This window comes from Cetorhinus maximus, chromosome 3, assembly GCF_964194155.1.
Source record: "Cetorhinus maximus chromosome 3, sCetMax3.hap1.1, whole genome shotgun sequence".
NCBI classification, from domain to species: domain Eukaryota; kingdom Metazoa; phylum Chordata; class Chondrichthyes; order Lamniformes; family Cetorhinidae; genus Cetorhinus; species Cetorhinus maximus.
In genome coordinates, this window is record NC_135881.1 from 186,593,993 (window position 1) to 186,611,096 (window position 17,104).

At 38.7% G+C, this 17,104-nt stretch overlaps 1 protein-coding gene across 3 annotated transcripts in view; it reads left to right on the top strand.

Moving 5' to 3' along the window:
- The window catches only part of exoc3 (exocyst complex component 3), a 30,644-nt gene extending 15,506 nt beyond the window's left edge, over positions 1 to 15,138 (top strand). For all 3 annotated transcript variants that reach the window (XM_078539418.1, XM_078539419.1, XM_078539417.1), the window contains 10 exons: positions 1,273 to 1,954; positions 3,868 to 3,985; positions 5,065 to 5,190; positions 6,885 to 6,985; positions 8,409 to 8,519; positions 8,954 to 9,110; positions 9,999 to 10,121; positions 10,441 to 10,602; positions 12,241 to 12,368; positions 14,198 to 15,138. In XM_078539418.1, the coding sequence (XP_078395544.1) occupies positions 1,273 to 1,954; positions 3,868 to 3,985; positions 5,065 to 5,190; positions 6,885 to 6,985; positions 8,409 to 8,519; positions 8,954 to 9,110; positions 9,999 to 10,121; positions 10,441 to 10,602; positions 12,241 to 12,368; positions 14,198 to 14,369 (1,880 nt within the window). In that variant the 3' untranslated portion in view covers positions 14,370 to 15,138. The remainder of the gene's footprint in view (positions 1 to 1,272; positions 1,955 to 3,867; positions 3,986 to 5,064; positions 5,191 to 6,884; positions 6,986 to 8,408; positions 8,520 to 8,953; positions 9,111 to 9,998; positions 10,122 to 10,440; positions 10,603 to 12,240; positions 12,369 to 14,197) is intronic.
- The last annotated feature ends 1,966 nt before the right edge of the window (positions 15,139 to 17,104 follow it).

Here is a 17,104-nt window from a genome sequence, read left to right on the forward strand (position 1 = left end):
TCTGATGGCCCTCATGAATGCTCAGTTTTGAGCAGCTACATCTGCTCTGAGTATATCCCATTTAGCACAGCGGTAGTGCCACACAACACAGTAAAGGGTCCTCAGTGTTAAGATAGGACTATGTCTCTGCAAGGACTGTGCTAGCTCTGTGTTAACTATGTAGTTTTGCTGTTTTAGTATGTGCATTGGTCCATTCCACATCTTAAGTGCACCACCGATTAACAGAGCAAAAATAAAAATCAATGAGATGTGTTCACTGCCAGGAGTTAGTTATTAGTGATAGGAGAGATCCCTCTTAATATTTCCCAAATGATCTCTGCCTCCAGGCAGTTTACCAACTGTATAGAGACAATGAACATGTAGTTTTCTCCCAAGCCACTTAATTGTTGCTGTTGAACTGGTAGACAGACGAGTTGCAAAAACAACCCACTAAGTTCCTTCTATAATACTGCTGAGCATTTGCCACTATTATGTGGATTACAACTGAGTAGGCTGGGGAAGTGTGAACATAAACTTCATCTCTCCATTCCATGACATCCATTTATAGCCATTGTTGCTTATAGTCAGATTTAGGTAGTTTTAAATTTTGTAACATTGCAGCATGCTATGATCAAAAACTAAGTTCTGTGTTTTCTTTGGAAAAAATTATACCTGATGTTATAAATTCAGCTACTCTCACAAAAAATTGACTGGAAACTTGGAATTGAGCACCTCTCTTCCATTTAGCGCAACAAAAATATAACTCAGTGGGAGAAAAATTACTGCTCTTTTTAAAGTATTGAATGAATTTTCTCTACACTAGAGCAGTTGTTTTCATCCCCTCCCATCGCATACTGTCACAATTAGACACACACTTTGGGGAAGAAAAACAACACTCATGAAATAATTTGCAGTTTGGTTGTAAACAGGGAGGTTTACTCCTGTTGGGAATAGATATAATGTGATGTCTCAGTTTGTGTTGTTTGAAGTTGTTTTTCTCATTTGCCAGCATAGAAATCTACAGCACAGAGGGAGGCTGGACCATCATGTCTTTGCTGGCTTCAAAAAATATTTTTTTCTTAGAAGATGGAATGGCCTTATGTTAATCCTCTGTACAAAGAAGTTTACCCTAACTTCTATTGTCACTGTCTTAGTAAAAGATTTGTAAAACATTGTTTGAAATTATAATCCTCAGTGAAAAGATTTTTTCAGTATTTGTATTATTATGCAGCAATATTACTGTCAGTGCAGTGACCATCCATCAGCTAATGTTCCTTATTGTCTGGTTTTCAGTTCCAGAGATTGTGCAGGAGGCCTGTGAACTGATTGAACGAGGAGAACTGCTTTCAGCCCATCGAAAACTGATGGATCTGGAGTGTTCCCGCGATGACCTTATGTATGAGCAGTATCGTATGGATAGCAAGAACACACATGATATGAAACTCATCCAGGCCTACTTTACTGAGGTGCAGAACCTCTCAGAGCAAATGGGCAAGCAGATCTGGATGCTGGTGCAAAGGTCTTCAGTAACAGTCCGCAGTGATCCGGCCCAACTCGTTTCAGTGATTCGAATCATTGAGAGAGAAGAAAAGATCGATAAGCGGATGCTTGACCGTCAGAAGCAGACGGGATTCATTCCGCCTGGCAGACCAAAACGGTGGAAAGCCAGGTTGTTTGTGGTGCTGGAACAGACTGTTGCCAATCGGATTGAGGCCAGTCAGTCTGATACACGGGAACTAGACAAAATGTGGCTTGTGCGTCATCTGGAGCTCACGCGCAAGTATGTTCTTGAGGACTTGCAGGTCACGAAGAACTTGATGGTGCAGTGTTTTCCCCCTCATTACAACATCTTCACAAAACTTCAGTGTTTGTATCACCAGGGACTAGTAGCGCGTGTGGAGGAACTTGCCTCTGAGGACTTGGAGGCCAATGAGATTGTTTCACTACTGACCTGGGTTCTAAATACGTACCACAGGTAAGAGTTTAATATGACTGTGTGTGATACCATGTGGATTATATGAGTGCAGTTTCTCCTTTGCGATTTCTCCTGACATGGTGCGTTCCCATTCTGACCCATGTCATCACAGATTTGGGAGATGCAGGCGTTTTTTTGGTTGGTGGGAAAAAGGGAGGAAAATTAGAAGCAAGTCCCTGTGCAACCAAAAATATGTGATACATTCAAAAAACACTACAGCTATAGGTTGATCAGGGTTTTTGGCACAAAAATAGAAAATGCTGGGAACATAAAAACATAAGAACTAGGAGAAGGAGTAGGCAATTCAGCCCCTCGAGCCTGCCCCGCCAATCAATACGATCATGGCTGATCTCATTTTGGCCTCAACTCCAATTTCCCGCCCTCTCCCCATAACCTTTCAACCCATTACTAATTAAAATCTGTCTTTCTCCTCCTTAAATTTATTCAGCATCCTGACACCCATTGCACTCTGAGGTAGTAAATTCCACAGATTCACGACCCTTTGAGAAAAGTAATTCCTCCTCATCTCTGATTTAAATCTGCCACCCCTTAGCCTAAAACTATGGCCTCTCCTAGAATGCCCCAGAAGGGGAAATATCCGCTCCACGTCTACTTTGTCTATCCCCTTTAGCATCTTATATACCTCAATTAGATCTCCTCTCATCCTTCTAAACTCTAGCGAGTATTGGCCTATACTGCTCAATCTCTCCTCATAAGACAAGCCCCGCATCTTTGGAATCAATCTAGTGAACCTTCTCTGAACCGCCTCCAGTGCAACTACATCCTTCCTCAAGTAAGGGGACAAAAACTGTGCACAGTACTCCAGGTGTGGTCTCACCAATGCCTTGTATAGTTGCAACAACGCTTCCCTATTTTTATACTCTATTCCTTTAGTAATAAATGCCAAAATTCCATTTGCCTTTCTTATTTCCTGCTGTACCTGCATACTAGCTTTCAGTGATTCATGCAAGAGGACACCCAGATCCCTCTGCACTGAAACATTCTGAAGTTTCTCTCCATTTAAATAATAAGTCGCCTTTTTATTCTTCCGACCAAAAGGGATAACCTCACACTTATCCACGTTAAACCCCATCTGCCAGATTTTTGCCCTTTCACCTAACCTGTCCATATCCATTTGTAAATTTGTTATTTCTTCATTGCAACTTACTTTCCCAACTATTTTGGTGTCATCTGCAAATTTAGCTATAGTACTTTCTATCCCTGAATCCAAGTCATTAATATAGATTGTAAATAGTTGGACCTCAATTCCAGTTCCCCAAGGACCGAACCCTGTGGCATCCCACTAGTGACAGCTTGCCATCCAGAAAAAGACCCATTTATCCCAACTCTCTGTTTTCTGTTGGTTAGCCAACCCTTTAACCAGCTGGTGGTTTTCCCATGCATCTGCTGCCCCTGTCCTAGGTGGTAGAGGTCATGGGTTTGGAGGGTGCTGTCAAAGGAGTCTTGGCAAGTTGCTGCATCTTGTATATGGTACTTACTGCATTGGTGGTGGAGAGAGTGAATATTTTTTATTTTTATCAACCCTATCAAGTCCTTTAGTCAACTTAAACACCTCAGTTAGATCAACCATAATCATGTATACTTGAGGGAACACAAGCCTAGTCTATGGAACCTCCCTTCATAATTTAACCCTATTAGCCTCGGTATCATTCTGACGAATCTATGCTGCATCCCCTCCAAGGTTAGTATATCCACCCTGAGGTGTGGTGTCCAGAATGTAATGCGGTGTTCCAGATGTGGTCTAATCAGAACTTAATGCAATTATACCATAAAGCTGCCAAGTTTTGTTTTTTACAGCCTGCCCTGGTCAGTTGAAACTTTACTGAGTTTGTGCTGTTGCATTTTGCTTCTAATTGAATTGTGTGTTAAACTCTGATGTCTTTACTATATAGTGCGGATATGATGGGACACCCAGACCTAGCTCCTGAGGTGGATGTGAAGACTCTGGAACCCTTACTGTCGAATGATGTGGCCAATATGCTTCTTAGCAAATACATGACAACTCTTACAGTGAGTTAACAGCTTCTAAATAGGGATTATAACAGTATGAAAGCAGCATTTACACCCTTTCTCATAAAGCTAAAGATTAATGGCAGATTTTCCACAATCTTTTCTTGTGTAGTCAGAATCTGAGTGAAGAAAAATACACGCTGACCTTTTTTGCAAATCTAACAAAAGGTGGAAGACTGATTTTTTTTAAATGTCTGGGCACCACTCAGCCGCAAACCCTTATTTGACAACCAAAGTCCAACATTCTCTTTCTATCAAAATACTCTGCTGTTACTGGTTATTGAATATTTGGTACAGGAGGTGATTAATGACTTGATCCTTCCATGGAATCATGTGGAAACCTCTATCTTCTGTGCATAAGAGGATCCTGAAATAAAATGAGTGGACGGGAGTCAATTAAATCTTAAAGTTTTAGTTGCCTGATTCATTTGACATTTTTGTCTTCCTTTTTTTAAAAACAGGCTGCCTCTTGGTTTTTTTTAAATAATAAAGCACAGCGATGGCAAGGAAGTCACTGGGAATTCAGTGAAACATTGAGTTTGTGCTAGAATCTATTCTTAAGCATGTGGTACAGAGTACTTGGAAAATCACTCTTTAGGTAGAGTCTGTGCGGTTTTATGAGAGGGAAATCATTTTTACCAAATCCATTTGAGTTTTTTGTTTGAGGGTCTAACTAGCAGGATAGATAAGGGGGAACCAGTGGATGTAGTATTTTGGATTTTTAGAAGGCATTTAATAGGAGTTTGTTACTCTGCTTTACACCTTTAACCAGTGGCTTTTATTTTAATTACAAATCTGTCATGTATAACTTCAAGTTTTTTATAATCCCTAGTAAATGTCTTCATTTGGCTTGCTGCTGTTTAATTTTTGAAGCTTTGAAAGAAGTTGACAAGATTTGTCAGGCAGGATCTTACCCTGCTCTAAATCTGTGATGGTCAGTTTTTATAAAGATGTTGCTTTTTGGGTTATCCTTTAGGCTAACTCTGAGTTTAGATTCCATTATTTATGCTTCAGCTGTTCTATGGGAAATGAAAATATGAGAATTTCAAACCAAATGCTGACTACTTTATTCTTTCCAGTCTAACATTATTGGTTGGCTCCGGAAAGCACTTGAAACTGACAAGAAGGATTGGAAAAAAGAGCAAGAGCCAGAAGCAGATCAGGATGGATACTATCAGACCACACTGCCGGCTATTGTATTTCAGGTATTCTTAAACTTCTCATTTATGCCTCTTGCAAATATTCTGTATGCATTTTAATATTTGGACACCCTAACATGGTTAAACTGCTACCAGTGATGACCACGAAGAGGTTTAGCTTCCAATACAGCACAGGTTTTGTTTTAGATTGTGTCTCCTCAGCACACTTGCTCCCATGGGGTCAGAAGTAAGACGACAAAACTGAATTGTCCCCAGAAATGTAGAACTATTGTTGTACTCATAGGAACATGTACAATGTATAATATATTTAAAAATTCTTGTATGTACAACCATTTTCTGTCAGGCTTTCCCCTTGAAATTCCTGCCAACATTTATAATGAAAACTACCCATGTAAACTTGTCAGACTGTAAATATACCCTCCTGTCAGTAGAGGCACTACGACACCATATTGGTGGACAGTGGCATTACATTGTGACAAGTTCATATGTGCAGTGGCCACTGTACATCTGGGCATAGGAATTTATGATGGAAAATGTTGGCATATTACATTAAAATAACTTCTCCAAAATGGGAACTGGGTTCTTTGGTCTAATTATATCCTGCACTTTAACAGATCTTCAAATGAAGACTACATTTAACCTCGACTCCTTATGTACAACACCCAAGGAGATCAACTAGTTTGCAATAAAATTCTAAATGGTCCAGTATTTCTTCACCGTAAAAACCCTTTGTTTAAAACATTCAGGCAAAGTGTTTTGTAGGATGGGCACATTTACTATAATAATCAAGAATTTCAATACAACTGAGATTTTTAATAAAGTGTGTGTTACTCTTTATATTACCGGAGTATTCAAACCTGGCGTGATGTCTCTGCATCATCTTCATTAAAGAGGAAGAAAAGTTAGAGGAATACTGTTGAAAGAATCCAGCAGCTTTGTAGAAATGTAGATCTAAAAAATGTGACCATTTTTATTAAAACTAAGTCAGATCTCCTGTCCTGTTTGTGGTCTGCTATTTCAATTCTCCACTCTGAGCTTGTCTGATTGCTTCATTGACTGGGAGAGGGTGCCTGTATTTTGGGCTCAATTTTAATGGGACCTTTGACAGGCTATGATTTTGACCCCCAAGGAAACATGTTATTGCCAAAATATGCTGCTTCCTTAGCTAGAAACAGTTTTTCCCAGAGTTGGGTTGTTCCTCTTTGATTCGCAAGCTGCCCCAAAGCTTGCACTCCTGTATGTTTTAAAGGAAATTGAGTGGCTTCTCTTCACAGTGTGGTATTTTTGCAGAGCTAGTTTGAGGCAGTTGTCACTCCTGGTATTGTTGGCGTTGTTTAGCTGTTGGTTATGCCATTCACGAATATCCTGGACAATAGCCCTGAAATTCTTTTGTAGGTTTTCCCGAACCCCTGCTGTAAACCCCCTCCCAGGGGTGAAAAGGCATAAACGACCATATGGTATCTTTAGGAATTGCAGACCCTTTCTGTCATGTACATACAAGCAAGTGATATTGTGTGTCAGATTTGCTTGTGCTATAGCAGTACCTTTTTTTAAATCTATGGTAGAGAACAGGAAAATATAAATGGATTGATATGTGCAGCCCTCCCTTACACTAGCCTGTGGTTTCCTCATAATCGGTTAACAGTTGGTTTGACAGAGGTGGGTGTTCTTGGGCTGTCTTAAGTGTGATTGACGTACACTGAATGGTACACTTTATTGTTTAACATGGGCCATTTCAGATGTTTGAACAGAATCTACAGGTGGCTGCTCAGATCAGTGATGATCTGAAACTTAAAGTGCTGACGTTGTGCCTTCAGCAAATGAACTCTTTCTTGAGCAGGTGAGTACATTTCTCCACCATTCTTGCACTCCTGCTATTCAAGGTCCAGAGAGACCATTTAAGAACGACTGAACTGAGTGAAACTTTGGTTCTGGTATTCAGTTGCGACTTGCGAATGTGAGCCCAAAGATGCATGTATTTTGTGTCTGCCAAGATTCATTGATTAGATTGGCATTAACGAAACTGAAAACACTGTATGTTCCCTCTCAAAAAATCTAGTCTCTTTAGAACATATAAGAAAATTGCAAATAAATTTTTGTGGGGGGGTTCCTCTCGGCCCTTTTACAGGCAACTAGATTGGTGCCAACAATTCTCCAAAAGTTTTTTAATTCCTGGAGCTATTTAGATTATGTTGATCTTTCTAGGAAGTGAAGTAGGATCCTGACCTACTGGCTGTACTGAAACCCCAGATTTACCAAAGATCTTGTATATCCCTAACTGTTGCAAGATCGCTCAAGTCATGATGCATCAGCTGACTTCTCCATCCATTTTGCCATATACTGGGCCTTTAATTTTATCAAGAGTGTGTGTATGTGTGTTAGCAGCAGTTCTTTACCTCTCCACTTGGCTCGCTGTAGAGGCAGTTACCAACTTGTGTAGTAACCTGTAAACCTTAATTAGACTCCATCTGGCACTGTCTACAGCTAATCAGAATTAAAGTGCCAGTGAATAGAGTGAAACACGTCTCAACTAAGACCAACTGGTAATCTCCTGCACTGTCAGGTGAGTGGCTAGAGCTGGAGGACCGATGCTTTACACACACATTCCTGTGGATGCAGGAACTGACAAAGTTTTTGATAAGAATTGACTCAGGCTGGGGACATTCTTTCTCTTGCTATACTTTGCACCCAATTTTTTGACCTCTTGAAAGGTAAAACAGCATCATGAATTGAAAAATCTCTTCATTCCAATTCAACAGACCCATAATGATCTGATGAACTTTATAAAAATTATTTCAGTCAAATTTTCAGGTGTTAAAAATGATGTGATGAATTTACTGGTATTTACTTATGGTCAATGCTAATGGAAAAATTATACACTGAGCTTGTGAGAGTGAACAGGGATAATGTGGAAAATGCTTTTTCTAAAATAACTGAAGATCTGATACTATAGTAGCTGATGAGGGTGATATTTTTGGATGCCTGGGTGCAAGTTGTCTACTTGTAGTCATATGTCATTCAAGAGAGATTACAGAGATGGAGAAAATAAAATATTGAATTTTTAAAGATGATTACTTTATAACGTATAAAAATTTTGCATGTAGCACTTTTAAAGTAGAATATAGTGTCATTGAAGTAAGCAGGGAGAGGTCTGCAGACTTTTTTATTTACCTTTTGTATGGAGAATGAGTTTGGATATTTCTGAATTGTACAAAAGCAGATTTGCCTGAACCCTGAAATAATGGGATTTCTTCACTTGCCAGGTACAAAGAAGAAGTGACTCTATATAAAGATGATCATCTGAAAGATCGCCAGAATCCTCAGTTTTACATTCAATACATGATTGCAGTTGTTAACAACTGCCAGACTTTCAAGTAAATAAACAACTTGATATCTTTGCAACAAAACAGTCTGTGTGGTAATGAGTAATTTCATTTGAATAAAGATCTCATGTGTAATACTTTATTTTCTTCGTAACAGTAAAAAGCTGAAATGTTTACATTTAGGCTATACTGACACTATGGAGAGCCATGGATCTTTAACAACACTGCCTTTGTGTACAATGGGACTAATGTAGGAATGCTTCTGGGAGTCTGCAAAACTGGCAATGAAAGGGCAATAGATCTTTGCAGAGTTTAATTTTAACAATTAACCAGAGCTTAACAACAAGAATTTAAATGTGCTTGTGCAGCAGTGTAAAAACAAATCAGGATGTTGAGAAATAGTTCTGCATTACAAGAAGCCAACAATTCTTAAAATATGCTTTGCTTGACGTAATTAGTGTTGTTATCCATTTTGTTTACTTCAGAGAATCTGTCAATAGTTTGAAGAGAAAATATACAAACTATGAGTTAGTGATGGAGGAAGAGCATTTTGCTAATCAACCAACAATAGAGGTAACTCTGGATACTATTGCCAAGGATGGATGTGCCTATTTGCTGGATGAAGTCTTTCTTGACTTGGAGGTGAGTGTACACTAAATGTACCTTCAATTGGAAATAAAATCTAGTGAGTTGACTCAAGTAAACAAGAAGTGTTTTTGGAAGGTTTAAGGACAGGTTCATACAATTACCAAAATGCATTATTGAACGTCCATTATTTACTGATTTTTTTTCACTTTGGAGCTATTTACAGTTGAGATACATTGTATTTTATTTTATACTTATCTTCCGGCACGGAGGTGAGTTGTACATTTATCCCTGTAATGCCTTGCACTACCAATTTCAACCATGGTGTTATGGGGAAGAAAATGAAGAGAGGCTGGCACTTCCCCTGGCGACTGGTTTCATAGAATATACTGGTATTGTATACCGTAAACATGAATTTAGTGAAAATGTACAGAACGAAGGGAGGGCTACAGTGTTGGAAATGTTGGCTTTTGAATGAGTCATTAAGTCTGTTTGCTCATGTAACGCAGAAGATCTCATGGGACTATTCAAAGATGAGTGATGAGTTTCTTGTGTCTTGACTAAAATTCGTCTTGCAATCAGCCAACAAAAAAAGGTTATCTTATTTGCTGTGTGCAAAATGAGCATTCATCTTTGCCAACATAATAAGTGACTACTCTTTAAAAGTAATTAATTGACTGTAAAATGCTTTGGGGTATCGTGAGGTTGTAAAGGGAACTGTATATTAATGCAAGTTTAGTCGTTCTAGCTTTAAGGGTAAGCATTTTTCTTTAAAGTGAGATGAATGATTCAAGGGGGGCCAAACATCATTGTATTTTGAACAATTATAGCAAGATCAAGTGTGCAGTTTATGTTTTCCTGAGTAAGGTGGCTATGCCATGTAGAGTGGATTGTTTGGATTAATGGTGATTGCGCACTGCTAAAATCCACACCATCTTATTTCAGACCCATCTCCAGGAGTTGATGACCAGAAAATGGCTTGCCGGCTCTAACGGTGTGGATATCATTTGTGTTACCATTGAGGATTATTTCAATGACTTTGCCAAAATTAAAAAGCCATACAGCAAGGTAAAATTTAGTTCTTAATTTAGAGTAGTCTTTTCAAAATGTCATTGACCCTAGAGAGTTGATGTCCATCTATTATTTGCTGTGTTAACTTTTATCTGCCTTACAACTCCATGCCAATTGCAGAAAGATTGTGTATTATTTTGTTATAGTAAGTTAAAACCTAAAACATAGAAGATGCAGAAAAATAAGTTATCTGCTATGGATTTCTTTCATTCAAGGAAGTTTGTAGATTATTCTGGTTTGCAAAGATATAATTTCTGACAGCAATTTCCCTTGAAATCTTCATAGCGTCAAAAATAACCTTGTGTTCTTTACATAGGAAATAACAATAGAAGCTCATCGAAGGGTTGTGGTGGAGTACATCAGAACTATGATGCAAAAAAGAATCACCTTTAGGGGTTTGGATGAGCGCAGAGAGGGGGCTGAGAGAGTGATCAAAGACGCAGAGCAGTTTCGATTCTTGTTTAAGAAACTTTCAGCCGTAAGTAGTTGCTTTTCCCCCATCTTTGCAGTTTTAGTGATATTTCTAAAGTGATGGAATGTGCATTGTGAGCTTCATGATACACAATCAAAATGGGTATGATCAGTGAGGTCATGAGATGTTTAAAAAATTATCTTACCCCTGTTGTCTTCTGGCCTCCTGTCCAATGCACAGACAGGAGAACAGACTGCTGAGGGATAATTTTACGAAACTGTGCTGTGGCAGGGAGCTCAACTGATAGGACCGTGTATTAAGATTGTGAATTTTCTTATTGATTTTAATGTGAGCTACATTGTGGAAAGTTCATTGCCCCAATTCCTGGCTTGTGTTTCTGGTGAGCACAGCTCCCAGCTGCAAGTATGATTTAATTGAATTGCCCCATAATTTGCTGTGTTACTGGCCACACAAAGGCAGATATGAACTACTCGGTGCATTAGACACATACCTGGTCTCATCACAGTAGTTTCCCAATAGAATTACATCAAATTTTCAGCACTTAGAAACAGGCCACTTAGCCCAACTGGTTTATTTAGGTGCTTATGCTCCACACAAGCCTCTTCCCACCCCTCTTTACCCAACCCTTTTAGTGAATCATTTTATTCCTTTGTTCCCCATGTGCTTATCTAGCTTTCCCTTAAATGCATCTATACTGTTCACCTCAACTACCTTATGTGGTTGCCAGTTCCACATTCTAACCACTTTATCAGTAAAGAAGAGTCTGCTGCATTCCCTGTTGGATTTATTGGTGATTATCTTATACTTATGGCCCCTGGTTTTAGTCTCCCCCGAAAGTGGAAACATCATCTCTGCATCAACTCTATTAAACCCCTTCATAAAAATAAAAATGCTATTAGGTCACCTCTCAATTTATATTTTCTAGAGAAAAGCCTTTCCTGATGATAATGTCTTCTAAATTCTGATGTCATCCATGTGAATGTTTTTTGTGTTTCTCCTTTTTCCCACATGGAGACAAGAATTATGCGCTGTGCTCTTAAATGTGGTCTAACCAATTTTAACGTAACTTCTCTGTTTTTCAATTCTATCCCTCCCTTCTTCCTATCAAAACCTGACACTTTCTATATCGGCATATAACTTACAGATGCCAATTTTAGGCACATGGTCTTAAAATGCCACCATGATGCTTCATCTGTTGTACCAATGATCAGAGCTTTGGTTTGGGGCTCCCTACAATAAATGCTTAGATGCCTAAAGTAGGGATAACAAAGGCAAGGATTGCCCAAAGATTTTAAATAAGAATATTTGTTCTTTGTCAGCACTGTAATGCAATGTGTTGATGCTGCAAGTGCAGTGCCACAGTAGAGGGTGAAGTAGGTTCAATTGTCTCAATCTGGTGAGAGTGCTACTCTTGACAGTACTGCTGTTGGAATTAGATGCCGTGTACCTGTCCACGTTGGAAGAATGCCATCAACAGGCCATACTTGTATCTGTTAGCAGAGAGATGAAAAGTCTGTCATGGAGACTAGAGAGAAAAGGAAATTTGGAACGAAAGAATAGGTGACCAATATGAAATGTACCAAGATCGTCCACACAAAGGCGATTGCATAACCGAATTTCACATTTGTGTAGAGGATATGCTGTTGTGCTTGTATCCACCAGTTGCTTTATCACTATATACAGGGCTTTGGAGAGGACACTGATCTGCTGTGTGATGCTATTCCAGCTCTGGCTGAAGTCCTGAAGCTCACTGATCCATCTTTATTGTGTCTTGAGGTCTCTACATTGGTTAACAAATTTCCTGACTTCAGGTGAGTTTTTTTTTGTTGAAAATGCTATTGTCATGTAAAAATGATATTTTTTCATTGGGAGCAACAGGTTAGAGCTATTGCTTACTACACAATTGGCTGTCAATGCAACTGGTTAAACTTTATCCTGAGTCGAAGGTTCGAGTCCCAGAACTGCACAATATTCAGATACTAACTTGTATGAAATTGTCAGCAAGATTATTTTAAAAGTAACGATAGTTTTCATTTTATTGAAAGGCAGAAATCTTCTCTTTCTAATAATGCACGCTTTAATTTGCATCTGTTGCTGTTCATTGATGGGGTGGCATAATGTACTAGCGGAGGAAGGAAATCGTTTTTTAAATTCAGATGCTTCACAGGTGAAACATTTGCAGTGACAGAAGTTGGGAATTTGAATGCTTTGGCAAAATCCAAGAAAAAAGCGTGGAAAGTAAATTTAAAAGAAAATTATATTGACAAAATACATTTTGAAAACTGGTATTGGTAGTGTGAATTGAAGCCTGCTAATACACCCATTCTGTTCAGGAAATGTATTTTTTTATTTCAGACCTCTTGTTTTACTGTCTTCTATAGTGAGCATATGATTTTGATAGATTTCCAATTTTTGACTGATCTCTGGTCTTTGATGTTCACTTAAACCACTGGAAGAGGCAGACAGCTCATCTGAAGTGTCCCAGCATGCACAGTGCAGCACTTAGATTATGCACTCAAGCCCTGGAGTGGGGCTTGAACCCACCACTTGAAGTATTGCAACATCTGTCAAACAGGTCAAGTATTACCACAGTTAGACTTCATGGGTTCCCTACCAGTGTAGCGCATTGGTATTCTCCAGTAGCTAATTCATATTTCATTCAAGCTTTCAGTGAGGTTCTTTCCTAGTAAGTAACAGAACAGAAAAATCAGGCTGGGCCAGCTAACATTTAAGAGCTGCTGCTCCTTATATGGGATATTATCAGTGACATACACCCATATTGTGAGGGGAAGGTTGTGTGTGTGTTGGGGTGGGGTGGGGTGGGGAGGGGGGTGGGTGTTCAAAAAACAAATGGCACAGGTGAGGTCAAACTTTACAAAAAATGACTTGGCCACTGATCCTGAAACGTATTACACTTCTGTAGTTATATAATAATATTCACGTATATACAAACATATTCCTTGTATCAGTGTAAATGCTACATATGTACAATGTGTAACCAGTAGTGAAACTGGTGTCAAAAGTATGGGAGAAAGCACACAGAAATTGTATTCAAACTTGCACTGTACAGGAATATGCAAATCATGAGTGAAGATTTTCTCTCTTTAAAATACATTAGCAATTGTGTATATTCTAGTTCACACTAATGTATTTGCCTATCTATATTAAAAATCATGCATCTACATGCATTTCTTGTAAACTTCTTCCAACGTTAACTCATGTTCACATTCTCAATGGGAACTGCCTCGAGTAAACTTTTCATACTGTAATTGCACCCTCCTGCTAGTGGAAGCACTAAGTGCAAGACTTTGTAATTGCAGCATGACAGATCTACATTGGCAGTTTCTGTTAAAAATGTGGCATAAGAATGTATCATAAATCCAGAAAAGAGGGCAGAATGTGTAAAATGCAGAGTGTGCCTATGCATTGTGGTTTGGTTGTTCCCTGTCCTCTAACCCCACTTCATCTGAGGAACATGTTTCCACTCATATTTTGTTTTGAAACAATTTACATTACAGGGTTTCTTTGTTGTTGCTGGTTTTGAGCATTGTACACCTCTTTAATGTGATGCAAAAGAAATTCATTTTCTAGCTAACTTTTTATATTTAGCTGCTCTTTTAACTGTTCTTCTTGCCCACAGGGAAGAACACGTAACAGCACTAATGGCAATGAGAGGAGATGCCAGCAGGGAAATGAAGCAGACTGTCATTGAAACTTTGTGGCAAAATCCAACTCATCCTGGTCCTAATTTTAAGCCAATCTTCAAAGATATTTCAGTACAAAATTTAACACTGTCAAAATTAGTCAAGTGAAATGTGCATTTTGAAAGTTAATATATATATAGTAGACCTTCACTCAATACAGCTGCATTTGGGAGGCATTAGAAAAAATTATAAGCGTCAGTATGATTTTCCTGGAGTAATTTTAAATCATCAGTACAAGCCTTTCCTCTTTCAAAATTTATTCTTGAATTGTGAAATGAGCGAGTTCTACTAAGGAACGAGATGCCAGTGTCATTCAGTGGGCTGTGTTCATGGTATGTCATCTGAGCAGCTCTGTGGTAACTTTCTGACCTCATTGGATCGCCACAAGACTGTAGCTGTAGCTTCACTATTTTGTTAACTAAAAGTACCTGGAAAACGTTTCAGATACACAAGTAGGGCTGGACTGCTTTTAATAAGCTTATTAATGAGGGTGCTGGAAGAAATGAGAGATACAACTACATTATTCCTGAGGGGCTACTTTATATGTATTTTTTGCCTTTTGTCTTCTGCAGTTTTGAGGACAGTAATTAATGTCACATTTTGGAAGACAATGAGGAATGTATTTTTATGTATGCACACTTGTACAGAATTTAAGGTGTATATTCATTAGCAAAATGGATCGGCTGTTTTGCTGTGGGTTTTTAAAATCTGATTTAAATAGTCTGCAGTAAAATAAGTTTGCAAATATACGTTTAATATGAAACTAAACTATAGAATGTTTAACGGTGAACATTTCAAAAATGTTTTTGTGCAGTTGTTCTTTTGACAAGTTCAGTCTGTAAAAAAAAAAACACAATAAAGCATTGGTGGAAAGGTTTTCTGTAGTTGACTCCACTGTGAAGTACCATTGTTTAGCATGTATCGCTAAATTGAGTTTCAAGTGATCAGTATTTTTGGCAGGTAAGCTTATTTTCCATAACAGAAGTAAGCGTATGATGGTGTAATATTTAGTGAAAAATGGACTAGTATCACGTTGTCTTGCATTTTGATTTTTAAAAAATTCTAGTTGTACAATCTTGTGCTTTGAACTGACTACATAGGAATCATAGTTTGTTATTTGGAGTGGCTGAACAGCAAAATGTAACTTTTTTAATTCCAGAATTTGTTTACCTCAGCATTCCTAAGTGTAGGCCCATCATCTCACCTGTTTTAGGCGAAAAATGTTTGGGAAAATTCCACAAAGTATGGTGAAAAGAACGTATCAAAATAAGCTGACTGAAACTTCACAGGACTGGTGAATTCCAATAGTATATGAGAGGTTAAAACCCTGAAATCAATTAAATAAGGGAATGCTTTAATATGGGATTTAGGATCTTTCTGCAGGTTTGGTGGAATGAATTAAATGCAGTTCAGTGGCATTCTGTCAGGCACAATTCTTTTGTCAGTTCCATAGAAGGGTCATATCGGACTCTATTAGCGCTCTTTCTCTCGCCACAGATGCTGCCAGAGCAGTTGAGTTGTTCCAGCATTTTTTTAAATTTTGTACTAGTTTGGCTGAGGAGAGTTTCAACTAAAATGAAAACCAACCATTACAGCAATATATTTTAACAGGAATAGGGGTGTCAATGGGAAGGCCAACATTTATTGCCTTCTTGAATAATACTGAAGTACTAGACCATTTTAGAGGCCACTTTGTAAAAGTCTCAAGTTATGTATAGGCCACAGCAGCAGATTTTCTTTCCTAAATGATATTAATGAACAAGATGTTTTGACAACAATCTAACAGCCAATCACCATTACCGATACTAGCTTTTTATTTGTTCATGGGATTATACATTACTGACAACGCTAGCATTATTACTCATTCCTAATTGCCTTTGAGAAGGTGGTGGTGAGTCACTGCAGTTCTTGTGGTATTGACATATCTGCAGTGCTGTTAGAAAGTTCCAGGATTTTCACCCAGTGACAGCGTAGGAAAGGTAATATATTTCCATACCAGCGTGATGTGCGACTTGGAGCGAGCTTGTAGGTGGTGTTACTTCCTTGCATCTGCTGCCCCTATTCTTGAAGTTGGTGGAAATTGCAGGTTTTGAAGGTGCCTTGACGACCATAGCGTCTTGTAGATGGTATATGCTGCTACCACTTTGGCACCCCATCCACCAGTGGTGCAATCAAGAGGAATGTTTTGTCCTGCTTGGGGTTGTGCTTCTTAAATGCTTCAGCTGCAGTCATTCAGACAAGTGGAGAGCATGCCATTACACTCCTGACGTGTGCCTTGTAGATGGTAGACAGGCTTTAGCAAGTCAGGAGACATGTTACTTGCTGCAGAATTCCCAGCCTCTGATCAGTTCTTGTAGCACTAGTATTCATTAGTCCAGTTAAATTTCTGGTCAATGGTCACCTCAAAAATGCTAATGTGCAGATCTACTCTGGACGTCTGAGCATCCCTGATTTTCATCACTCCAACATTAGTGGCAGTCCCTTCAGCTACCTAGGCACCAAGCTCAGGAAATCACTCCTTTTACTTCTCTGCCTTGTTTTCCTCCTTTAAGGTACTCCTTAAAAACATATCTCCTTGACCAAGCCTTTGGTCAGCTAACCTAAATTGTGGGACTCTTGTCATTTTGTTTCATAATACTCCTCTGAAGCCATCCTAGGAAGTTTTATTACAGTAAGGGTATAAAGCATTAAGCAATAGTATGGTTGTTAAGTTTCAAGAAATGGCTAGTGTCTCATGATGGAGATGGTCATTGCCTGAAGCAGCGGAAGACTTTATTGGGATTTGATCCTATGTCTTCATCGTTTCCAGGCCTCTGGATTACTAGCTCAATAACATAACCACT